The 27,771-nt window shown below is 35.6% G+C and overlaps 1 protein-coding gene and 1 long non-coding RNA gene across 2 annotated transcripts; both read right to left on the reverse strand.

The window, feature by feature from the left end:
* Positions 1 to 10,315: 10,315 nt before the first annotated feature.
* LOC136205429 (uncharacterized) lies at positions 10,316 to 15,852 on the reverse strand. Its single transcript, XR_010675948.1, has 3 exons — positions 15,643 to 15,852; positions 14,822 to 14,890; positions 10,316 to 10,748 (listed from the first exon to the last, which is right to left on the reverse strand). It is a non-coding gene; the product is annotated as an uncharacterized lncRNA (long non-coding RNA).
* A 4,337-nt stretch (positions 15,853 to 20,189) lies between these two features.
* On the reverse strand, positions 20,190 to 23,279 carry LOC136207008 (protein BOLA4, chloroplastic/mitochondrial). Its single transcript, XM_065998248.1, has 3 exons — positions 22,864 to 23,279; positions 22,709 to 22,776; positions 20,190 to 20,580 (listed from the first exon to the last, which is right to left on the reverse strand). Exons 1-3 carry the CDS (start codon positions 23,206 to 23,208, stop codon positions 20,427 to 20,429), a joined length of 567 nt encoding a protein of 188 aa, XP_065854320.1. The 5' UTR covers positions 23,209 to 23,279; the 3' UTR covers positions 20,190 to 20,426.
* Between the last annotated feature and the right edge of the window lie 4,492 nt (positions 23,280 to 27,771).

Below are 27,771 nucleotides of genomic sequence, written 5' to 3' on the forward strand. Positions count from 1 at the left end.
GACCATAACTTTTCTGCTCCTAGAACGCCTCAACAGAATGGGGTAGTTGAGAGGAAAAATAGAACCTTGGTTGAAATATCCAGGACAATGCTGAGTGAGAATAGGCTTCCGAAGTATTTTTGGGGAGAAGCTGTCAACACAACCTGCTACATACTTAATAGGGCTCTAGTGAGACCCATATTAAAGAAGACTCCCTATGAACTTTGGAAAGGACGAAAACCCAACATTGGATACTGTCGTGCCTTCGGCTGTAAATGTTTCATTTTAAATACTAAAGACAGCCTTGCTAAGTTTGATTCAAAAGCTGATGAAGCTATCTTTTTAGGCTACTCAACAAACAGCAAAGCATACAGAGTTTTCAATAAACGAACTCAGGTCTTAGAAGAGTCCGTACATGTTGAGTTCGATGAAACTAAACCTGCAGAAAAAGACAAACAGCTGACTGAGGATGATCCACACTCAGCACCTGCTGACCAAGAAACAGCCGCTGAGTCACTACCTCAAGGGCTGACCAAAGGTAAAAGCGAAACTCAAATTGTCTTCACTGACCAATCTATACCTGCAGAGATTGTTGAAACACAACCAGATCAAGACATCACTCTACCAAAGGAGATCAGAATACCAAGAGGACACTTAGAGAGTGTTATTCTTGATGCTGCTGAAAACACCCTGATGACCAGAAATCAACTCAGGAGATACCTCAGCAATGTAGCATTCGTCTCAGTTCTGGAACCAAAGAACTTCTCTGAAGCTGAGCACGATGAGTTCTGGATGGGTGCAATGCAAGAAGAACTTGACCAGTTCAAAAGAAATGAAGTATGGGACTTAGTGCCAAACCCAAAAAGCCGGAAGACCATAGGAACAAGATGGGTCTTCCGCAACAAGCTAGATGAACAAGGGAACGTAGTCAGGAACAAAGCAAGACTTATAGCTCAGGGCTACAGTCAGCAAGAAGGTATTGACTACGGTGAGACCTTCACCCCAGTGGTAAGGCTAGAGGCTATAAGAATTTTATATGCATATGCTAGTTACATGAACTTTAAGTTATTTTAAATGGATGTTAAGAGTGCATTCCTTAATGGAGTTATAAACGAGGAAGTCTATGTTAATCAGCCTCCAGGGTTTGAGGATCCCAAGTTCCCAAACCACGTTTATAAGCTCAAAAAGGCTCTGTATGGTCTCAAGCAAGCACCACGTGCTTGGTATGAGAGGCTGACCAGTTTCCTGCTGACTAGAAATTATGTCAGGGGTAAAGCTGATACAACCTTATTCATTAAGAGGAAGGGTAAAGATACCCTACTGGCTCAGATATATGTTGATGACATTATTTTTGGTGCCACTAATGAGTCCATGTGCAAGGAATTTAGTAAGCAGATGCAGACTGAGTTTGAAATGTCAATGATGAGAGAACTCAACTTCTTCCTTGGACTTCAAATCAAACAACGGAAAAATGGCATCTTCATCAGTCAAACCAAGTATGCTAAGGAGATATTGAAGAAGTATAAACTTGAGAACTGTAAGTCAATATCTACTCCAATGGGCACTGACACTGTCCTCTGCACTGACGAAAATGGTAAGTCAGTAGACAGAAAACTGTACCGAGGTATAATTGGCTCTCTACTCTACTTAACTGCTAGTAGGCCGGACATTCAGTTCTTAGTATGTTATTATGCTAGATATCAATCTAACCCTAAGGAATCTCATTACATAGCTGTAAAAAGAATCCTTAGATATTTGCAAGGCTCAGTGAATGCAGGTTTATGGTATCCCAATACTTATGATTTCACACTCATTGGATACACTGACGCTGACTACGGACGAGACAAGCTTGAACGAAAAAGCACCTCAGGAGGATGTCATTTCCTTGGAAGCTGTCTTGTGTCTTGGTTCAGTAAGAAGCAGTCGTCAGTAGCCCTGTCAACCACTGAAGCTGAGTACATTGCTGCTGGAAGCTGTGTTGCTCAAGTCCTCTGGATTAAGCAACAGCTGGAAGATTATGGTGTTCAGACTAAAACAATTGAAGTCAAATGTGACAACAAAAGTGCCATTGACCTATCAAAGAACCTAATCCAGCACAACAGGATGAAGCATGTCAGCATAAGGCATCACTTTATCAGAGACCATATACTCAAGGGAGAGATCAAGCTGACCTATGTCCCAACGGATGAGCAGCTTGCTGATATCTTCACCAAGCCACTGGCTCGTGAGCAATTCAACATACTTAGAGAAGTTATCGGTATGTTTAATCCTCTTCAATAACATTCTATGCTTAAATTAAACGTTGAGTGATTACCATGCTGAGTGATTCGTGCAAATTTAGTAACTATTGCATGCTGAGTATAACATGATATGAAATCCCCCATGCTGAGTAAATGTACACACTGAGTGATTATCTTAAGCTGAGTTACTAAGCACACGAATAATTATTCAACGTAAAACTGACTACTCAGAATACCAAATGTATGGCATTCTTAAAGCTGAGTAAAAGATCCGTTGTAGAATTAATACTAGCACGCGCATTAAATAGCCACCTAGGATGACGTAAGCGCAATAATTAGAAAACACATTCGCCGATTGTGTCATAAATGCCATAATCATTGTCGGTTGATTATCTTGAGGTCAAACTGCCACCTCAACGCTTAAGATCAACTCGACACCCCTATAAATAGCGGGTGAATTCCCACTTCTACCTCTTTACACTTAGAAATTCTGGCAATCAAATTCTATCTCTCTAAAAATCCCAAACCTCTCAAAAATCTCTAAGAATCATATCTAACGATTCTCATAATATCTCCGGTGTCGGTTACGATGATAACTACTCCGATGAAAACCCTTCATCTCCTGCTCAGCAGGAATATAGCGAGACTCCCACCAAGTCTCAAGAACAAGGTCAGCATGACCACTCTAGGGTCATTACCCCAAGCAAAAAACCCCAGGCTGACCAAGCTACATCGTCAAAGAAACAGAAGGACAAGGGGAAGAAACCAACAGAGAGAACCTACACACCGGTCTACGAGAGTGTAAGAGGATACAAGGTTGACCACTCCCGATGGTTCTCGAAGGGATTTGTTGAAGCTGAGAACCCTTCTGCGAGTGGATTTCTAAGAATGGCTGGATCGAGCTATTCTCTATTCGAGAAGCCACTTACCCAGAGTTGGTGAAGGAATTCTACGCTAACCTGAGAGCTGCTGATGATAACAGTGACTATATGGTCACCAAGGTCAAAGGGAAAAACATCTTTATAAACCCTCCTTACCTGGCCAAACTGCTCAAGCTAAAAACCGAAGGCGCTAAACTCAGAACAACGAATGACCACGGTAAAATTAAGTATCCCACTGAGTTTTGCAAACTCGCCGGTCATTCAGGGGAAATCGCTAGTACTTCCATGGGCCAGCCTCAGAAAATGGCACGCTACATACTAACCAACTTCCTCTTTCCAAAGGTCAACTCCACGTCTTCAGCATCTAACTTCGAGCAGTGCTTCATTTGGCGCATGCTGACCTACCAGCCGATCAACATGCCTGTTTTTCTCATCGGCGGTTTTCAATGAAGTACTGGAACCCTTAGGTTAGGCTCACTTATCACCAAAATCCTCAAAGACTATCAGGTGAGCTTGGTTGAGGAAATTAATGTCTGGGGGACTGAGATCACAGCAGCTGCATTGTTCGGCTTGGTCTACGACCAACCCATTGTACCTAAGAAAGGAAAAGGGGCCACTGTTAAAGAAACAGAGGGGATGCTGACTAGAGAAGGAAAGAAAGTAAGGAAAGCTCAAGCTGATAAGCAAGACAGAAAGAGGAAAGATGTTCAAACACCTACCAAAGACGTTGATGCTGCCCCGAAAAAGATTCGGTTTGTGTCCAAAGGAATAAAGCCTCAAGTTGCACAAGGTCAGGTTGGGCCCAAGTCAGCAGAAAACCTCAAAAGGCAAGCTGAGCCTGAGGAAGAAGAAAAAGAGGAAACTCCTGAGCAGCCTTTGAGAAAGAAGAAGAAGATCTCTTCTGGGTTGAGTCCTATTGATGCACCCCCACTTGACGTCGTCATCTCTGAAGACTCGCATTTTATGAGAAGTCAAGGCATTGATCTTGAGAAAGCCCCCACTGTCCAAGATGAAGAAGAATTGGGTAATCTTGGAGGACAAATTGATGTTGAGGAGACAGCAGATGTTGAGCAACATGAGACAACTAACACTGAGCAGGTTGACAAACAAGTTGAGCCAACAGCAAAGGATCATGCTGACCTAGGGGTAAATTCACCTTCTGAATCTCTTGACTTTATTCAAGTTGACCCCTCTCCTCCAAAGACTAAGAAATTAAGGAGACTTAAGAAAAAGGCTCATAAATCCCCAGTTATTGACCTTCTGGATGACTCACCTCTCGGGGATCCCATCACTGATCTCTTTGACATGCAATTCAAATTCTTCTCCAATCCCACTGAGTCTTCTCCAAGAGAGCACCAGGAAAAGCAAGCCTCTGTTTCTCAACCTAAGGAACATGCCGACTCAACTGCTACTCAAAGTCAAGTTCATACCGAGCAAGTGCTCGAAGTTGCTGCTCCTCAACATACTGAGATAGCAAAGGAAAAACCTGCTCAGGTCAGTTCTGAAACTCCTCAACCTCCTCAAACTAGTCAGATTCAGCCTGACTCTGAGCAGTTAAATGACTCTACCGATCAATATCTTCCACATCCTCAAGTGCAGAATATCAACCAGTCAATTCCTACTAGTAGTCAAAATAAAAGTCCAGCCACTGACCACGTTGGCACTTTAAATAATGAACAACACCAATCACCTCCTCCATCTAGTGCTACTCATATTCTGGCATCTGGACCAAACATTGATGGATCCTACACTTACCTGCACACCACTGAGTCAGGTCGAAGAATCATTGACTCAGCTCAAGCATTACTCCAGGACCTTCATCAATCCAATATCGAAGCCGCTGGGTCAGTTCATGTTGAGCAAACTCAACTTTCCTCTGTCACTTAGCTTCTCACCGAAATCAAAGGTCTTAAGGATCTTCTGAGTGTTATGACCTCTCTCTAGTCTCAACAGCCCAAGCAGGAATCACTAGTAAAGCTGGCTGAACTCCAGCTGACTATGGTAAATCACATGAACTCTCTCCAGGGTCAACTTCAAAACCTGTCAGCTGCGAACTCAATGTATGCAACCTCTGCTGAGGTTCATCACCTCTTTACCCAGCTTCATTCTGAACAAGCCAGAACCAACGAGCAACTCTCTTCCACCTCCTAATGCTCCATTGAGCAAATTAGTGAGACTGTCAGTCTATTCAACTTGAGTAAGGAAGAGATGGAAACTGACCAACTCAAGACAAATGAGCTTCTGCAATGCTCCCAATCCATCTTCAAACATGCGCGTCACACGAATGCTCAACGTCAGTATTACGACTTGGCTTTGCTTAAGATGTTTCATCAAGCTTATGCCATGCTAACTGATACTATCACCTGGTTTGGGAAGTCGCAAGAATATATTCTGAGTATGCTCAGTGCCTCGGTCAGGAATCCCGGTTCTGTCTTGGATGATGGTGTTCCGGTTTTTGATGGTCTCAATGAAAGCACGAAAAAGCTTAAGGCATATTCCGTGCGGTTAACTCGTGTTGCTCTCAACGACACCTTCATTCCTCCTCCACCCGATGCTGGCAAAACGGGGGAGAAAGAACAAGCTAATAGAACTCAGCACACAGGAGAAGCATCTGGTAGTCAGCAGCAACAAACACATGCCAAGGGAAAAGGCAAAGATAATATTGCTCAAGTCAACAGAAAGAAATAGTTTAGTTTGGCTAGACTTGTTAAGATCTTGACTTGTACTTCTGTTATTATCCGACGTATTTTGTCTCGCTGACCATCAATCTAAACTTATGCATCTATCATTCAATTTGACTAATCTTATGTGATGCTTACTTATGTTGTGTGCTAAATACTAATGTATCTTCATTAAATCAACTGTGTTATTTGTTCACATTGCTTTATGATTGTCTGCTGTGTTGATCTAAACGTTGACCTCTTTTATATGTCTTCTTAATTAAAACTCATTGAACAAAGATATACTCAGCGTACTTTGATATCTAAACTCAATCTTTCGCATAACCTAACTGAGTAAAAAGAATATGTTCCATGAGCTGACCTAAGTCTGAAAACTGACATTAGACTTACTTGATTAAACCTTAAAATGTTTAAAGTAAAACTAAGTCAGCAGCTCAACCCTTACGGGGGAGTATCTTGAAAAAATAAGGTCAACTATCATGGGGGAGCTCAACACTGAGTTCCTTACTGAATATTTTTGCCAACATCAAAATGGGGGAGTTTGTTGAAACACATTTCCACATGATTTTGATTTGACAAAATTATTTATGTGAAAAATATTCTAACACATTAAATTTAAATGCTTTGATTTATTCACACTAATGTGTTTGTTCAATGTTGAGTTATTTGATTTATAAGACATTAAGATAAAAAGCCTAAAGGCCCATAAGAGGAAGTCAAGCCTAAGTCAACAGATCAAGACCACACGGCCCAGGAAGACAAAACGCAGTCGTTCTAAGTAAAACGCCAGCCCAGCATGAAGAAGGATCGAGAAGCCTTCTACCAATAGCTTCAAAATGAAGTTGCTGAGTTGAACGACAAGAAGTACGAGTCAGCGGCAGAACAAAATAAACTTGAAGACAAAGTATTTCTACTTTGGGTAAAGCTCAGAAGACGCAGGAAGCTGTCTGGAAGACTTTACTATAAATATGGAAACATTCTGTTCCACTGTCGAAAAGCTGCTGAGCACTGACGAAGACAGAAGATACATGAATTTGATTGGTCGAGGACACTGAGCACGTACTGAGTGAAAGCGACAGGAAGCCGTTTGCCTCCAACGGTTATTTCGAAATTCGAAATCACCGGTGCTTGAAGTGTCACTATAAATAGGCCTCTCAAATGCTTCATTCCATGCAGATCTTCAATTAAGTCGAAATGCTGACCAAATTGATACTTGAAGTTCTGTGAGAAAAGCAAAGCAAATCTTACACCAATTCCAATCTTGTGTAAAAGTCTAGAGTGATTTTATTCATCTAAAGTGTCTTAGCAATTGTTGTTTAGGACAAACACTTATCATTTCTAGAAGTATAGAAAGGAGAAGCTGAGTACTCGGTTACAGTACTCAGCGGTAGTAATAGGAGTGAGTAGAAGAATAGAGGAAGGTACTCTTGTATACTCAGCTTCTGTCGTAAAAGGTTCCGTGCTCTACCTTTAAAGAGCTCAGTAGAGGATTCAAAAAGCTCGAAACGAGATCTGGGGACTGGACGTAGGCGGAGAGGCCGAACCAGGATATGTCTGTTGAGTAACATATTTCTAACCCTTAACTCCTTTATATATATTGCTTGCTATAAAACTGACCAAGTAATAAACTTACGCTGAGTTAAGTGCATTGAGAAGCTGAGTTCAGGAATAGACTCAAGTGCTATCTCCTGACTCAAGAAAAGAAACAAACTTAGTCACCAGTTGACTAAGCTTGTGTCTTAAACTACTCAGCACTGCTGTGTAAACCTTTTCTTAAGGAAAAGAAGTCAGCCTTAACGGACAAATTTTTTGAATAGTTCCTATCCCCCCCTTGGAACTAATCTTATCACGTTACACGGGGCCAACATTTCCATGCTTCTTGTTCTCTGTAAACTTGTATCAAATTCACATTTCATCTAATAAAGTTCATTCTATTCGATAGATTTTTATGTAGCACTTTGGTAAATGATCCGAAGTGAGTTCTGGTGTTTTCATTAAAACGTAGTTGAATTCAAAATCATTACAAGGAAACTTTGTTGAACACTTAGACGAATTGATATCTTGGATAAAAGTATTAATTTGGTTAAGGAAGCAATCTAAACCAGTTAGGAGGATTGTTGCGTTCAAAGCCTTTTAATTAGAGGAATTTACGTTGTTACATTTTTATAATTTATACAAAGTTTAAAGTTGTTTTCTTTGCTTAATGCAGACAAATACATTTATTTACTTTTCTAAAGAACTAAACGTTTCTGTCTTGTATATTCACCCTTAAATCAGAGGTGATTTCTAACGTTCGACATACTCTAGTCTAATTCTTATTCTAGCAATTTCAAAACCAAATCCAATTAAACGATTTTACATATTATAAACCTTAAAAGTAAATCTAACTGATTCAAAATAAGTTTTCGTTAAAAAGCGTTCCCTGTGGGTTCGATATCTTTTATTACTACAAGCGTATACCGTGCACTTGCGGAAATCGCTCAACAAAAGGTTGGCCGAAAAGATAAAAGCTTGGGACCTGTACTTGCATTTATTTTTAGACAGAAAATCTTCTCTTTTCACTATATCTCTTCCAAAGTCTTTTGGTTCTTCAAGAAACCCTTTTCTTCTTCTTCTTCGTCTGAACCCGTTACTCCTTCATTCCTTCTTCGTCCGAACCCATTACTTCTTATTCCTGCTTCTCCTTCATTCTTCATTCAAACCCGTTACTCTAATATTAACGAAATATCCTAAATGACAGCAATGAACTGATTAGTGAAGGATCCTATATGATAACAATTTCAAATCAGTCAAGGACTTATATAATCAATTCATAAAGAACTATGTTAAGACATATTTCGATTATTAACACGTGTCAATAGACCATAAAAAAATTAAGCTAATTTGAGATAAAAACTAAACTAAAATGAATCTCGACTTGATAATGTTAATGAAATATCCGATTTGACTAGTGAAGGATCATAAACAACAACTCAATATATAATATAATCAACTAATAAAGATGATCAAATAATATAATTATAAACAAATGCCTAACTCATCCCAAAAGGTACCTCTAAAGGTAAGGATTGCCTCATATATTTAAGGAGCCATGTAGCTTCCTCATTTAGCATTGTGTGATGTCTAACACGCCCTCCTCACGTCCAATTCGTTTGGTGCGTGACGTTAATATCAGCGGGAGCCCCAACATTGAATCATGGTTCTGATACCATGTAAACAAAGACCTAACTCACCCCAAAATGTACCTTTAAGAGTAAGGATTGCCTCACATATTTAAAGAGTCATTTAACTTGCTCATTTAGCAATGTGAATGTCTAACCATAATCAACATAGTTGGTGCTTTTCTTTCAATAGAATTTGTATATTATTATAAAATAAAGTTTGACCATATATATAAAAATTGAAGAAAACCCATATAAAAGAAAATGAATCCGAGAAAATAAAATATGGAAAGAGAAATCCATCCAACAAAGTGAAGACAAAAAAGAGAAGAAAAAAAAAAGGTTATGTAATCTGGAAATAATTGGTTCTTGTTATTGATACCAAATATGGCTAAAATCAGTTTCTCTCTCATAAATTCACAATATGTCTCTTGTAATTACTCCTCTAGTCTCCATTAAATCAACGCTCTTTGTATCCATCAGCATCCGTTACATTTACAACTCTCCATTTTTGGCATTTTCCCTTTTTGTGTCCAAAAGTATTAGGGGTAGAATGGGTATTTCCAGCCCCAGGCTACTGACCATGAAAAAATTCAAGACCACACAAGAGTTTACAAGAAGTTTACTTATTGCTCCAGTTATAAGAATTTCAACAATCAGGGGCAGAGACAGTCCAGAGCCCGGGGCTGAAACCCCCGGCCACCGGCTCCGCCCTTAAGTATCGTTAATTTTATCTCGTGTAGTCTCTCTAATATTGGTATATATTTAACCTATGTAGTATTATTTTAAGGTGAGAGGTCATGAGTTCAAACCACACCAAATTATTTTTTTGTTTTATTTGAACTTTATTTTTTCAATTAGACTCTTTATTGTTTCATTTCAACTTATTTTTATTATATCTATTTTTTAAGAATTTATTATCTATAAAAAAAAATCAACTTTTTACTTTTGAGACTCAATTAACTTAATTTCTAAATTAAATTTTATGAAAAATATAAAAAATTTATAGTTAAAAATAAAAAAAGTGTGAAAATATTATAATTTTTAGTCAACATACCAAAATGACAAAGTTTGAGTGTGCTGGAAGCTTAAAAAAAATTTGTCCAGCCTTAACGGGCTGGACTTCGAAAAATTACTCCCAATAATCGAACTAAAATTAGCCCCCCAACTATCAATTCTTGGCTCCACCACTATCAACAATGATAGCGGAATTCGAATTCGAACTCAAATGTGATGACATAAGAATCGCTCCACTTATAAGAATTTCAACAATAATAGCGGAATTCGAACTCAAATGTGATGACATAAGAATCGTTGAACTAACCTACTTCCTAGTTTTAAATAAACTTTGCTTTCACTCTATTCCGCTAGAATTCCATACCCAATCCAAAAGTATTTCTTAATAATTTTTCTTTTTACAGAAAAAGTCTTACAATCCTTTGACTTTGTACTACAGCTTAACACCAACAGTATATGTATGTGCATATATACACACGCCCTTATACATATCGCCCTATAAAAGCACATAAAAAAAACCAAACAATTTCATAAATTGAAACAAACTTTTCTCTGTCTGTGTCATGGCTGCCAAACACCATACCAAGGCTATTCTCTTCTTCTTTCTCTTCTTTGCAGTGTGTTCTGGATCAATATACAGAGTTGATAACATAAGGAAGCACATGATGCATGTTTATCCTCCTATAACTTTCAATTTACTTCCGAAAGGAGCTCCGATTCCGCCTTCAGGTCCATCAAAGAGACACAATAAGCTACCGAAGAACATCCCTGAAGTCCATCCATGACTCCCTCCACCGAGAAGAAGAATAGGTGAAATAGACAGACAGACATATTGATATGATATGATATATGTAATAGAGAGCAAGTATAATAAAACAAAAAGATGTATCATGGTTTTGTGATTGTTAGAAGATATCTTTTTGTTTTCTTGAGTTTTCATTGAAATTAATGTGGTACTAATGTTGTGTTTAAGTTAGAATTTCAGTTCTTTAAAAAAAAAAAACTTAGATTTTCAGTTTGAGTCTGTATTAACTGATATGAAGTAGAGGCATTGATTCCATATTAATACAGCAATGGATGAGTATCATAGCAACAAAGATGAATGTGATGATGTACATAAATGGTAAAGATGAAAGAAGAAGAAGAAAATGATGATGACGCATGAATTGAAAGCTTATGTCATGCCTTGAAGGTTGAAGCTGTGAAATTATAGTCAAGTAACAAAAAGACACAACAAAATAAATATCATTTAAAAGGTCCAGAGTATTTGGTCATACTTTTTATCCTTATCCCTTGTTTGCCTTTTGAAAAATCGAGTTTTAAGTGTTTGGTTAGACACATTCTGATTGTCTAATCTCTACCTTTGGTAAAAACAGTTTTTTCTAATGACAAACAACACAACAAACAGTAACAGTAAACATCAAAACTCATACAATATGTGTTACAAGGGAGAAAGACAAGTTATGTTGACAACCACAAGCACAAGCAGAAGCCCATCAATATATAATAGTATATTTATAGGTATATAAGTTGAGAAAGCAAATGTAAAGAAATAGGAATGAATTGTAGTGAAGGAATATCCAAGGGGAAGTAAGTGAGGAAGGCACTAAAAGTTACGTTAACAACAAGGAAGAGATTTCATGTAAGGCAAAGGCACACTACACTTTCCAGGCAGTGTGCACTTATTTAATCACTTGTGTCGTTTTATGGGATCAAAGGGTTGACTCCTTCTTCTCTAGTTATTTTTTTAATAGAGTTTTACAGAGACAAGGCATGTACTATAATTTATCCTCTAATTCTAATTCTTACCCTGGCCACTTGAGGTATTTAACTAACCACCTGGGGAATTCCAATCTAACTGTTCCAAATATAATACTAATTGAAACTGTAACATATGCTTATCACTTAATATGTTCTCAATGTCTCTCTACTCTTTTCTACCTAACCGCTGTCCCAAACATGGATGCTAAAAGATAAGGTTAAATACTCAAAATGTTGAGTTTGTCCTCCGCATCTACTCTTTGTCACTAGAGTTTCGGTGTTTCGCGACCTTTTTCATTTCCCATACGATTTCCAGTTATATTTTTAGAAATAATGTTTTCCGGTATCCATTTTCGTTTCTTTGTCGTTTTTCCGTACAACATAAATCAAAACTTAATCACTGACAACTTTTTTTTTTTTTATGTTTTTAACTGATACCTAATTTGGCTGTTAAACTTCTAAGTATCCAAAATGAAATTTTCAGCTTAAATAAATGCAGGCCTATCATTTTTGGCCTTTTCAGCATTAAGAAATGGAAATTTTGAGAAATCTAACTACAATACGTGAATCACTTTGGTTAAAAGCATTCATGGTTATTAAAGTAGAATTGTTTGTTTATGTAGTCATTAAAATAGTTAAAAGTACATTTGTACCAATAAAGTTACTAAAACTGAAACCAACGCCAAAACCTGACATGACATCTACGTCAAAAGCACGTCATAAACTATTTTTTTTCTTAATATATTTCACATGAATGGCACGTGATAACCACATGATGTATAAAAAAAATTAAAATGATAATTTTTATAAATCTTTTAATTTTAGCTTTTTGATATAACACATACGTCAAAAAGACGTCACAATTTTGTAATTTGTATTAGTAAAGTTACTAAAATTGAATTCTGACACCAAGACCTAACATGACATCTACGTCAAAAGCACATCACATCCACTTTTAATATATTTTACATAAATGACACGTGATAACCACGTGATATATAAAAAATTAAAATGATAACTTTTGTAAATCTTCTAATTTTAACTTTTTGATATGACACATACGTTAAAAATACGTCACAATCTTTTAATTTGTATCCGTAAAGTTACTAAAAACAAATCCTGACATCAAAACCTAACATAGCATCTACGTCAAAAGCACATCACAATCTACTTTTAATATATTTTACATGAATGACACGTGATAACCACGTTATATATAAAAAACTTAAAATGGTAACTTTTGTAAATCTTTTAATTTTAACTTTTTTGATATGACACATACGTCAAAAACACGTCACAATCTACTTCTAATATATTTCACATGAATGGCATATGATATCCACGTGATATATATATATAAAATTAAAATAATTACTTTTGGAAATCTTTTAATTTTATTTTTTTATATGACATGTGGAATCCACATAGTGTAGAGGAGGGGGGGGAGTGTTTGACTATAGGCAAACTCAACCCCAAGTATTGGCAAAGCTACGAGAAGGTTTCGGCATTGAGTGGCGAATGAGACATATCAACGCACGCTGATGGTAGAGGCAAAGTTGGTATAATCAACATTATAAGGGACAGGGACTATCGTGCCATTGGATTTCTGCCACCTCATGTGTCAGTAGTCAGAACTGACTTAAGAGATCCACCCTCGTCCATTAGGGACATGAGAATCGGGCATTTGCCTTTCATGAAGAGAGCCACATGTCTCCATAGAGGGGAAATCTATGGACACTATGGGGCCAGCGAAAGCCCATAGTGCATGCCCATTCCAGGGCAAGGTTTAACCATAAAGAGACCCTCCGGGACGGAATACCGACAGACATATTGATGAGACGCTAAAAGGGGATAGACCCCTCCGGTAGGAGTTGGCTGGCCGAGACTTGGAGAAAGTCGAGGCACCACACATGGTTTTGGCTGGGCTAAGACCTGGTCCCGTAATCAGAGACTAAACCAACAAAGCCCTTGTGAAGTATGTGGTAGTCTCTTAACTAAGCAAGACCTTTTTGTGAGTTTGGCGAGTAAGTTTTAACTAAACGAGTTCTTCATGGTGTGAGCGTGCAAACTTTAACTAAGCAAGTTTTTCGTAGTGTAAATGTAACACCCTAGACGTATAATTTTTTTTTAAACTAAAGTTATTCATTAGATAAAAGCATATATTAACAATTTATAGTCGTAGGTATATCAAACATATACACGTTAATATATATATATATATATATATATCTTTATACATACAATCTACAAACTTATATAGTCCAAAAGTTTACTTATTCTATATGCTTATAATGAGAGGAGAGAGTGTGAGACGAAACCCAGCAGACCGACCTTTCATCCATGGAATCTACAGTTCTTTAAGCGTCTAAAGTCCCAATCTAACCTTCACTTCAACTAGTTGGTAAATTTAGCGATTTATATGAGTCGCAACTCAGTGAATATAAACAATCAATGAATACCAATCACACACAATCACGTAAACAAGTCTCACACCCAAGTCATACAAATGCAAATGAATGAACCGTTTTATTAATGTTGTGACACCACCAGCCAGTCACTACCCGGTGTCAAATAACAGGTAACATGTATAACATAATCTTGTTTCGGTCCATGTAATCAAGTAGTCCACGTATTGACCTTGTAGGTCCAAGTAGTCCAAATATTGACCGTATAGGTCCAAGTAGTCCATATAGATTCAAGTAGTCATAACAGTGACTGAACGGGTATGTCACAATGCCATCCATTTATGTTTCATGCAATCATGTACATATGTTCTATATCAATGAAATCACATTTAACATATACACATACTCCTCATTCCAATCCAACTATCACAAATAATATTCAACATGTATCACATTTAACATATACACATACTCATTTAAATCCAACTATCACAAATAATGTTCAACACGTATCACATTTAACATATACACATACTCATTTAAATCCAACTATCACAAATAATGTTCAACAAGTATCAATTCATATCTATTCAAGTTAATTACAACAATTCACATCAATATGTATCCAATCAAACACCACAATTCTCAAATCACAAACACAATTAAAAATTAACTTCACATCATGTTTATACTCACTTTTAAGCCGCTAATTTTCTCGATGACGGCTTGTACCCTCCTCCGGAATATCTTCAATATTACGAGCACCTATAATATAATTTAGCATATGATTAAATATAATTTACACCCTCTTTAAACCCAAAAATTATTTACTTATTACTTTTTATTTTCCATTTCATTACACTTGTTTCCAACAAATGATATTTGTACCTATACAAGTATGACCTTTTAACCTTAAAAGCCTTATAACTCCTCTTTCACTTATCTAAATGAACTAATTCTAATTTCATTTTATCTTAGACTCATATATGCATACCATACTAAAGTTTTATAGAATGTCCAAGTATACATACTTTATTACAAAATTTCTCGTTGGGTCTTAATTTAATCACAATTTTTCTGTACCAGTTCCACGAAATCCCTCATAACTCAAAAGATATAACTCCAAATGGTCTGATTACTTTTTCTACTTAAACTAGACAGACAGGAGTATAGTATATCCAAAACTCAGAATTTTCAAAGCTCTGTACAATTTATAACCGAATTTATAATCTGACCTTGTGTCAACACATAGGCAACATAGCACATATGAACTTCTTTCCTAGTTATATATTAACATACAAATACAATACTAACAATTTGTTTACAAATCACTAATTAATACATATATGAACATTTCTTATTTTTAATACCTCTCCAAATGAAGTCTTTAAAGGCTTCAAAAACATACCACAAGAACAACTTTATATATAGGATTCAACTTAGAGCTAGTCTAATAAATTATACCTTATCTTCTAAAATAATTAACCAAATTGCATGCAACAAATTTGAGAGTTTACCTAAGACATAGACTCAAAAATTTCTCTTCTTCAACTTCCTCAAAATCAGCTTCCAAAATTATGAAATAATTTGTGTAAGGTGGTGTATAAACATACCCTTCTCTTCTTCTCTTCTTCTCTTTTTTTTTTTTGAGCAGTCTTCTTCTCTTCTTTTTCTTTTTCTTCTCTTTTTCTTCACTTTCTCACTCTTGAAGGTGTTTCTCTCTCTAAATTTTCTGGAGAATTTGAGATGAATGACTCACATAATCCTTCCACAAGATTATCTTATGGGTTTGGATACAATTCCTTATTTACCCATGAGTTTATACTCTTATTACCACTATTACCACTATTCTTGTTCTTATCATTATTATTACTATTATTATTATTCTTATTATGCTTATTATTATTAATAATAATTTTGATTTGAAATTGTATGATATATTATTTAGATTAAAATTTTAACAAATTACATTTAAGTCCATATACTTTTAAGATCATTCAATTTAGTCCCTATATTTTAAAACACACTTACACATCTATTTCATATACTTTCACTTATCCTAATATTAGTATCTATATGTATTCAATGACATAATGTCATGTAAAATGCAAATATTATTTTCTAATGTTCCTAATAATGTTATGTAATGCATATGTTTATATGAAATGAAATGCATAAAATTGAGATGTTACAGTAAACCAACAGTGCTTTAACTAAGCGAGTTCTTCATGCTGTGAGCCAACGTTGCTTTAGCTAATCGAGTTCGTCGTGGTGTGAGCGAACATTGATTTAACTAAGCGAGTCCCTCGACATATGGGCTAGCGATACTAAAGATTCTAAATTTCCTCAACAAATTGACGGATGGAAATTTACGATGATTTTCCTGAAAATATTTTGTGATGCCTTTCGGTTCAATAAATGTCATTGGTTTACTAGGGCCATTGTTGCGAGACTTCTACCCAGTGTGTGAGAGTGCGGAAAATAGCAAAAGGGAACTAAGATTGCTAACGCATACAAATGCTAGAAATTAAAATTATACTCCCTTACGGTTATAGGCAATGGAATTCTACGGGATTCAATGCCTTTGAGGGGGGAGAATTCATAGGTGACATTCAGAATTCGACGCTTATGTGAAGTAGCGTAGAGATGATCTATCGAATTGATGGTTGTTATAGCCAAATTATTGAGGTGTAACCCTTCTAATTCAATTAGACATTGCTTGATCTCTTCCATGAGTCGACAAAATTAAGGCGGAATATCGAGGCTTGGGTGACGGATCACATGAATGGACTGTTGAATTCTTGTGGCGATGTAGGACTATCAAAGTATAATCTGAATTCCGTCCTATCAGGATTCAGTAGAAAATTACGTGTGCCTTCTCAGGAGTCAAGGAAAACTCATTATCGAGTTACCCTTAGACTACGAGGACTTTGTCCATCGTATGGAAATCGACCATTGTTCGGAAAAATTGTGGGAACTCTTAGGCATGTTGGCCTAATGTATCTTGGCAAAGATAGACATCGGAAGTAATTGCGAATATCAGGTGGGAAACATCCGATTAAGAAATTTGGTGGCCAGAATTGCCCTTGTGTGTGAAAATTACGGAAGTTGTGTTTGACCGAAGAAAGTCGTGCGGTAGATACTACAGAAGATTCATGTGAGCTAGAGTTGGTCACGAGATAATAGTGAAAACTCTGAGGGTGGGGTCCGGTCTATGAGGATGACCGATGCGTTTAAAAAGAAAAGGTCGCGATCACTAATGAAATTATTAGCGAAGGCCAGTGGTCATTGTGAAAATAATAAGAATTAGGTTGCGGTAACCCAGGGTCGTAGATACCCTTGAAGACCTACTCGAGTGGAGATGAAAAGTTCTAAATGCTATGAATGTATTGAGGGGGCGCCTGAAATAATTCACAAACTGTGATCCTTTTGCTTGTAATGAGCTCTGTGGAGGGGATGCCCAAAACAACTCATGTACAAGAAGGACGTATTTTTTGTACATGTACTCCAAGAAGTTTGAGAAAAGTGAGGAGTTCCGACAACAAAAGAGTGGGGATCCCATTAAGAGGAATGAAGCAGGTAAAAGCATTCAAACTCGGCGGCAAACTCTAAGGAGCTTAAAGTCTGTCCAAACAAACTCAAGACAAATCATAATGGTGGCGTACGCAAATGGGAATGACGGTTTACAAATCAGTGCAGAAATTAGGAATTGTTAGAAGCATAAAACAAAGATTGTGAACGGCAACAACATGATGTCCATCAAACAACAGGTTCAGTAAATCAAAGTATTTAAATACTTGATCGATCGTGTAAGTGGGATTACCTATGCCTCATGATTAATTATTGCCATATTATTTTCTTGATGATGGTTTCGGTTGTGAATGTTGGTACGGTTGCATTAAAAGGTACTTTGAATACCAACATTATAAAAAAAAAAGGTATTGCTATTTACCGGCCCATTGGACAATTTTGCCCTTGGCATAAAAAAAGGTTCAAAATTGGGAAAAAAATTGAGAGAAAATTCAAAATTTAGCCTAAATGGATGCGGTATACCGTTCGACCCATGGCGGGAACGGATGCCGCATCCGTTCCCACCGTGGGTCGAACGGTATGCCGCATCCGTTCCCACCATGGGTCGGGCGGTAAGTCGCATCCGTTCCAGCCATGGGTCGAGCGGTACGCTGCATCCGTTCCCACCATGAGTCGAGTGGTATGCCGCATCCGTTTAAGCCAAATTTTGAAATATGCAAAATCGTAAAAAAAAATTAGTGACGAAAAATCTAAATCATTCAATTTTTTGTGACGAAAAATGAAAAATTCTCCTATTTTTTGTGACGAAAAATGTAAAATCGTCATGAAAATATGTATTATTTTCATGAGTTCTTTAATAAAAAGATGTAAATCTTAATGTTTCCGACTCGTAATCATCCATTTTTGAGATTTGGATTGTCACACATCAATTATTTTCATAATTTCAATTATTGTTGTTCGTGTTTATAATTTTGGAGAGAGAATTTTCAGTTTTTGATCAAAATTATGAGAGGGGCAAAAAAGTCCAAAAGAGGCGGTGATAAGTAATTTGAGAGCGGTATTTAGCAGTTGGCAAAAAAAATTAATTGCGAATATTGTGATATTTTCCTTTGGTTCTTTTTGCGAGGTGTAAAGGTTGAGAAGACTTGTTTGGTTAGTCGACATCAATGGTCTTCGTCGACTTACCAAACCCCCTTTTCCCAATCAATAGGGGATGTTGATCCTCAAGTGGGGGAGCGTACATTAAGGAGGATTAGAACCGTATCGACCCGCTTTACGGTATATTATGGAGATATATTGAAGGGTGGGCTAGATGGAAGATGGAAGATAGAAAAAGAATGATATGAAAGACCCTGGATGAAGGAAGAAGATTCGGAGTATAAGAGCAACAGAATGAGAACGACATGATGGGTGAAGTGATCCATTTTCAAAGTCAAGCAAACAGCGTGAAAATTCAAGTAGAGTTCAAGTGCAAGCAGAGATGAGATGGGAAAGAAGAGCGCGAACAACTTGGCGGAACCTCAGTAACGTTCGAGGAGGAAGTGAAGCTCCCTTTAGAGGAGGCGGACTTGATCGATGAGGACGTTGTTCCTCTAAAGTGGGGGAGTTTGACCATAGGCAAACTCAACTCCGAACATTGGCAAAACTACGAGAAGGCTTCGGCATCGAGCAGCGAATGGGACATATCAACGTACGTTGATGGTAGAGACCGAGTTGGTATAAGCAACACTATAGGGGACAGGGACTACCCTGGCGTTGGATCTCCACGACCCCTTGGGTCAATAGTCGGAACCGGTTTAAGCGATCCACCCTCGTCCACTAGGGACGGAAGAATCGGGTATTCGTTTTTCGCGAAGAGAGGCGAATATCTCCATAAAGGGGAACTCTATAGAACTATGTGGCCGACGAGAGCCTATAGTACGTGCTTATTCTAAGGTGAGGTTTAACCATAAGGAGACCTTCCGGGACAGAATACCGACAGACGTATTGACGGGCGCTAAAAGAGGATAGACCCTTTCGGTAGGAGTTGGATAGCCGAGACTTGGGAAAAGTCGAGACACCACACGGGGTTTTAACCTGACTAAGACCTGGCCCCGTGACACATAACATATGTTAAAAGTGAATTGTGGTGTGCTACTTACGTGAATGTCATGTTAATTTTCCAGGTGCTGATTTGGTTTTAGTGACTTTATTGATACAAATGTGATACTTTAGCTTCTAAAAAGCTAAAAACTACATTAATGACCATCGGAGCAGTTACCTCTTTACTTTGGTGACCATCACTTTCATAAATCCAACAATGACATATATCTACTTCCATAGAAGTAGAGCTGAACCAGTCCAAAATAATAGTAGTGGTTTGATTTGGGCCGAAATGCATTTTGGAGTATATTGGAGATTCCAGATTGATGACAAATTAAGGGTGAAACTCTCCTTTCAATGACTTTACAAGACAACTATATTTTAGCATACAGCTTTCCAATTCACAAATTACTATTAATGCTCTAACTAATAAAGTTGTAATACAGAAAGCTTCATGAAAAATTATATAACTTGGTAAAAGTATAATAACTAACAATATTTCATGGTTTACTTTCAAATCTAAGCATTGCGAGTTTTCTGCCGAGAGTATCCTTGAGAAAACTTGGATTACAAGGCTCGAGCAAAACTTAAAACAAGAAAGTTGCTTACTGCTTCTTTCTGGATCACTGCAAGAAATCTCAATTGGAACATATTTGGCTCTAAAAATGGTAGCAAGGTAAATGTTTGATTACTTTTTGGCTTCCGCTTCAGCAGGGGTCTTGGTAGTCATCTGATCAACTGCATGGACTGTGCTCTGAAGCTCTTCCCATATTGCTTTGTAAACCATTCTCTGTCTATTCACAGCTGACTGTCCTTCAAAAGCAGAGGAGATAACATCGATACTGCAAACATACAGTACATAAGATCAATTTTGATGGCGAAGCTCAAAAAGGGGGAAGAACTAAGAAAACGAAATGTGTGTTCACACAACTGGCCCAATTGACATATAAATGACATCCATTATACGCATTAATCATGCCTTATAGAAGGGAAATATAGTCTAGTTACAACTTGTCATCACATTTCAACTTAATTAAACCTCCTGCAGATCAAACGTTGGAGAAAACAAAAAGTTCACTAACGCTGATTCATAACTGCAGCCTCAAACTTGAGCATATCATTATGTGTTAGTAACAGTTGAAGGTTGGTTTAGCAGTGTACAATTGCATTCTTAAGGAAAAAAGATGCTATTACAACTCTTATCTCCCAAACATCAGCCATAACCTATGTTGCACATAAACAGAAATGAATGCTGAAAAACAGCATTTTTAAAAAATATAGAAAATGGAAATGTGTATATATAATATACTAGAGTATATATATATATATATATATATATATATTGCTAAAATTATATACAAATTACAGAAGAGAAAAAGAAGGTTTTTTGTTTTGAAAATTTTAAGAAGATGATCTGAAAGATGAGCGGAGAGATTGCCTCTCCAAACATATTTTATTCTAAGATACGAACTTCCAATTTAAGGAATGTGGCCGAAACATTTTTCTAAGAGTTTCAGATTTCGAAGCAATAAAACACGTTAAATTCAAAGTTTGCATGCAAATAAGCAACAATGTAAGCAAATATACTTAGATTGTGAAAAATTGAAAATATTCATTCAATGAAGCATTTTCAATTGAACCTTATTATTGCATAGTCATATACCAAAATTGGAATGTTTGAATGCATAAGAAGATGAGAAGGAATGCCAGTATCTAGCTCCCATAATTCATAATCAACAGCCTTTCAAACATGCCATTACATGTTATCAAGTGTTAGGATGTTCACACACAGCACAAGTGGATGAAAATCAGATACCATAAACATTGATGTAAAAGAGGAATCACCTAAACAAATGCTTAGGAGAAAAATAAGGAACTATGATGTGCATCAATATCTGTTTTGCTTCACTTTTATCATGGATTAAACAAATGAATCATTTATCACCTAAAAACAAATTTCATGTGCATTTATCTAAATTCACACATAAATGGATGGGATGAAAGGTCAATTTGGTCCTTCAACTCATAGTTGTTAAAGGCGCACCTCAAGCAAGGCTCAAGGCAGTGAGCCTTGATTGCACAAGGCGAGGCACGGTGTAAAAGGCTCTCGCCTTGTGCGCCTCGGAGCCTGAGTTGAGGCGTGCCTCAGTAACATATACTGTTTTCCCTAGTTTTTTTTTTTTTTTTTTTTAACTTTTTTGTGTAAAACAAATGGTTGATTAATCTCAACCACTAATCTAATTTAAATAAACTTAATCTTAACCCTTGATCTAAATAAGGATATCAAGAGACGTAAATATAGAAAGACTATATCTGCATTAAGTACTGCTCGTTTCTACAACCATGTAATTGTATTAATATGTTAATTTAAACTTTTGCACCAAGACTACAAGTTAATGTAGACAACCTGTTCATGCCAAAATTCAGGCTGAACTAATGCAAACCTTTTTTTTTATTCATCTATAGTACCAAGACTACAAGTTAATGTAGACAACCTGTCTTTTTGGTTTATGTTTTAACTGGTAATGGAGTATTAGTGATATTGATATCAAATATTGATATGCTTTAACTAGTAATGGACTATATATATATTTATTATTTTCTGGGCCTGTTCTTCAGGTGTGCGCCTTGAGCCTAGGCCCCAGGATCCCTTAACGCCTTAGTGCGCCTTTAACAACTATGCTTAACTTGAATCAATTTGCTTCTAAGCTTTGAGTAACTATTTGTCCTTAACTTGGCTTTTTTCTGCCAAATTAACCCAAAGGTGAAATGTGTCAATATATGTTTCATAGTTCTTTGTCAAGTTGAAGTACTCTAATTCAGTCAAGTTGAAGGAACAGAGTCATTTTTTTAAATCCTAAATGGATGTATAATAAGAAAGTTTAGGGCTTAAATCCTCCTCAATCCCTTTCCCCTCTCTATTGGAAAAATTTCCAATGAATCGTAGTTCTCCAAAGAAATACAGATTACCTGACATGCCTGCCGTCCCCATATGCGTCTTTTACACTGACCGATTCTGCACTTAGATGCTCCTTAATCTGTTGTTTAATTCAAAATCGAATTATAAATAGAAACTCCAAAACCTCCAAAAATAAAATGTGAGGTTCAACGGAATTTGAAGTTACCTTTTTCTCCATGGATTGCATAAGAGGCGAGTCAATGGACCCAGCATCATTAACATTCGTAGCTCTAACACTGAATCTACGATAACCGGCAAGACCAAACCCTAATTTCGATAACTTAAGGCAGCCGCACTCAACTGGGAGCTCTGTTGTTCCGTTGTGGGTGGAAGACCAGAACAAGAAGTTTGCTTGAGTTTTGGTCGATAAGACTGATTTATGGGAAAGGAAGCATCGTTGGGGGAGCTGAAGAAGGGAAGATGAAGGAGCAGCCTGATTATGGAGAAGACGGTGAGGGTGATGGCCGCGAGCGGAGGAGAGAATGGGTCGCCACATGAGAGACTTGGCCATTTGCAGTCGATTTGGGGGAGAGTTGAAGCCTTTCGTGTTGGAAATGGAAGCTTATTTTCTTGTGGCCGGCGATGAATGGTATGGAACTGGGCCTTTAACTGGGTTTAGCTTTCTTGTTTTGGACTTATTTTGAGCCTTTAATTCGAGTTTCCAATAGGAAATTAGAAAATTTTATAAGTGGAATTTACGTGAAATGACAATTTTAGAGGATATATTTTTGTTACATAGTTACCTCATTATTGCTCATTATTGCCTGTGCATTTATTTTAAAATGTGTTTTAAAGTCTGTTGAAATTAATTGAGAATTTGGTGCGGTAAAGTGGATAAAAATTTATGTGATATTGGACGAAATTATGTGAAATAAATAGAATCTGTGTAATTTTTATATTTGCAAAATAAAACTTTTTATAAAACATGTGAAAGTGTTTGAAATATTATAAAATTAGTTAAAATTATGTTTAAGTCGATGAAATTGTGTTATTCTTGTCATCATAGTTGTAACAACCTATTGCTTATGGTCGTTACAAAAAAACCTAACTTATCACGCGACAAACCAATATTTTGAACAATTTAGACTTTTAATTTCCCCAATTGTTATATTTGCTTCCATTCATTTATTGGAATTCCGCCCGTTTTCTCCTTTCCGTGAAGCATAACCATAGTTAAGGCATTTTTCGAGACTACCATATGTGCATCTTAACTTCCACAGGTCATAAGTTTCTCATATAATATTAGAATTTGACATACTTAGGGCTCGTTTGGTTCGCGGAATAGAGGGGGAATAGAATAGCATATTCCTAAAGAATAGCTATTCCCACCTTTGGTTGATTTTTTTTATGGAATAGCTATTCCTTGGAATCCCTATTCCTTGATTTCATGGAATAGCTATTCTTCAATTTAGGTTAGGAATAGCCTATTCCTAATATTATATTTTTGTAATTTACAAAATTATCCTCCATTAAATCCTCAATCTTCTCTCTAATCACTTTCCCAAATCTTATAAATTTTGGTCAATCCATAATTTATATCATATAAAACGTGAAAAATGACGAAAACGTTAAAAAATGTAAAAATACGAAAAATATGAAACACGAAAAATGTGAAAATGTTACAAACACGAGAATATGCAAAAAAATAAAAAATGCGAAAAACATGAAAACGTGAACAAATGCGAAAAACACGAAGACGCAAAAAAAAAAGCAAACACACAAAAAACACAAAATAGGAATAGCGCGAAAAAGTGATAAAACACGAAATATTAAAAACGTGAAAAATAAAAACACGAAAATGCGAAAAAATACGAAAAATGCTAAAACACAAAAACGTGACAATATGTGAAAAACATGAAAATGCGAAAAACGCAAACAAAACACGAAAACGTAAAAAACACAAAAATATGAAAAAATACGAAAAACATGGAAAAACGTGAATAACACGAAAAAGTAAAAAAATACAAAAAATACAAAAACGCGAATAAAACAAAAAGGGAAAAAACCGAAAAACTAAAACGTGAAAAATCGAAAAAATGCAAAATAAAACACAATAACATGACAAAACGTGAAAAATACGAAAACGTGAACAAACGAAAAAAACAAGAAAACTTGGGAAACACGAAAAAACATAAAAAAAACGTTATAAACGCATTTTTCGTGTTTTTAACACTTTTTCATGTTTTCGTGTTTTTCGATTTTTTCACGTTTTTCATTTTTTTTTTCACATTTTCGTGTTTTCCACTTTTTTCATATTTTTGTGTTTTTTACGGTTTGCACATTTTTTTTGTGTTTTTTCATATTTTGCGTGTGTGTTTTTTTTTTTTTGTGTTAACACGTTTATATGTTTTCGCGTTTTCACCCTTTTCCACTTTTATCTCATTTTTTTCTTTTGTTTTTTTACCTCTCTTTTTTCGTGTTTTTGCAATTTTTCCGTTTTCATGTTCTTATTGTTTTTTCGTTTTTAATGTATTTTTCGTGTTTTTTTCGTCTTTCGTGTTTCCCATTTTTCTATTTTTTATATATTTTTTAAAATAATATATATTAAATATTTGAACAATTTATAGTAAAAAATTAAAATTTTAAAAGAAATAAGAAATTACATTTGAGGATAATATTGTCTTTTTAATAAAAAAATTATCTATTCCATTCTACCTTATTCCACCAACCAAACATAGGAATAGTAATTCCTAAGAATTTCTATTTCATTCTATGCTATTCTATTCATTTGGAATAATCATTCTATTCCATTTCATTCTATTCCGCGAACCAAACGGCACCTTAGTTTCTTTGGAAAGATTATAGAGTAATACAACCCATATTAAGACCTACAATCTTGATTATAATCCTATCAAAATAAGTTTGTTACTAAATCTTGAGTTGTTAGTGTTTGACCAAAAATTTTGTTGGTCACAACTTTCTCATGAGATCTCTGATTTAGATGTGTTACATGGAATTGGGTATTATGAGTTCGTGCTCTATAACCTAACTTATATCGGGTAAAAAAGGTTGATACAATTTGATCTTTGTAAAACTCGTCTATTTCTCATCCATTACAACTCCCATTACAATCATAGATCCCTTTTTATTGGATGTCATCACATAATTCAGATTTCAATATCCGCATCTGTGAATTAGCCAAACTTAAGAGGTTTTCTAAAGTTAATCATTTAAAGAATTATAAGGTGATTCCAACAATTATATGGAAATTATTATAATAGAAAATTTAGAAGGATGGAATTTATAAGTGTATGAATGCTTTAAAAATGTTGCATTTAGAAGTGAGAGAGATAACTCTATTCACTACTAGGTTTCCAAATAGCTACTAATAATAATACATGTATAGTTGTTGAACATCAATTCAACATATGTTTCATAAAATATAACTTCTTCCTTTTTGTAATTAATTAGGAGTAAATAAGTCATACATCATGTTTAATTGTTCATCCTCAAATAAAGTTTCTCCATGGAATTCTATATAGAAAAGTTCTTCCAGCAATTATAAAGATTATAAATTTTGAGTAAATTGAATTGATTTTTTTGAAATATTATTATGCAATTTGCATTTCGATGGCCTATTATAATTTTGATTAGCAATTATGGAGTTTTTGAAAGAGGCTGCATTTTTTTTTAATAGTACATATGTGGGAGGAAGAGGAAAATAAACATTTAAATATAATACAAAGAAATATTATTTCATAGTGTTACATACCGATAAAAAAATTTTATAATAGTAACAGTACTCGTAAGTATTACTTCATCCGTTTCATATTACATGTTTTTTAGAGAGTTGTATAAAAATTAAAGATATTGGAAAAAAGATGTTGTTTTTTCAATATTTATTTATTCTATAATAAATCCATTATTCTAATTAATTTCCGTAAATCCGCATTTTATAGCAGACAAAAGAGATAACTTAACGTGTATTGATCAGGGCCGGCCCTGGGCCTAGGCCATGAGTGCACTGGCCTAGGGCCCATGGCTGTAAGGGGGTCCAAAAAATTTTTTTTTATAGATGTATATATGTATATAAATATAGGCCGTAAAAACATTTTACGCACAGATGAGTGTGTATCTCATTGGTTAAGACCACTCATTCCATTACCGGAGCCTAGGTTCGATCCCTCGTTGCACTGATTTTTTTACAAAAAAGTATATTCAAATATTTGGAATTCTAAAAGAAATAGAGGAGAGATCAGGTGTGACACATTGCTTATGGTGCAACAAGTTTTATTGTGTGACAATGACCAATTTTGTAATTAACTAAAAGGAGGTGGCAAATTTATAAATAAAAGGAAAGAGAAAATTGTTTTATTTTTTTTTTAATGCATTTTACTAACTTTTCCAACCTCGTTTTTTTAAAAAAAATTTATACCATTGTACTCGTCTTAATTAAACGGTCATTTTAAGATCCATGAAGCTCAAGTAAAAAAAATTCCGGTGAACGGAATCCGGGTGAGCGTTTTCTGGCAAGAAAAACAGTATACAGAAAATTCTCAAAAAATTTCAGAAAATGTAAAACATTATTCTAAGAAACTTTAATTCTTGGGTCGACCAAGATTTCTTATGGTTTAGTCCCAATAAAACTTTTTCCTTAATTTTATCCATTTTACATGCTTCAACAATTTGTTGGGTAAAAACTGTAAGGAATCTCTCTTTAAGCTAAGAATTAAAGTTTCTTAAAATAATGTTTTACATGTTTTGAAATTTTTTGATAATTTTCTGGATACGTTTTTTGTCCTACTTACGTTATTCCAAATCAATGTACCATTTGTTCCAACATAATACTTATATTGTTCCAACAGAAAATTGTTTAATTTCTTTTCTTTAAAATACATTTTTCTGACATTTTTAACCTCGTTTTTCGAAAATTTTTATACTATTAGACTTGTCTAAATTAGAAAGTCATTTTAAGATCCCTGAAGCTCAAGTAAAAAAAAATCTGGTGAATAGAATCCGAGTGGGCGTTTTCTGGCAAGAAAAAAAGTGCCTAGAAAATTCTAAAAAAAATCTAAAAAATTTAAAACATTATTCTAAAAAACTTTAATTCTTGGGTCGAAACGGGATTTCTTAC

This window comes from Euphorbia lathyris, chromosome 9 (assembly GCF_963576675.1).
Source record: "Euphorbia lathyris chromosome 9, ddEupLath1.1, whole genome shotgun sequence".
Lineage (NCBI taxonomy): Eukaryota > Viridiplantae > Streptophyta > Magnoliopsida > Malpighiales > Euphorbiaceae > Euphorbia > Euphorbia lathyris.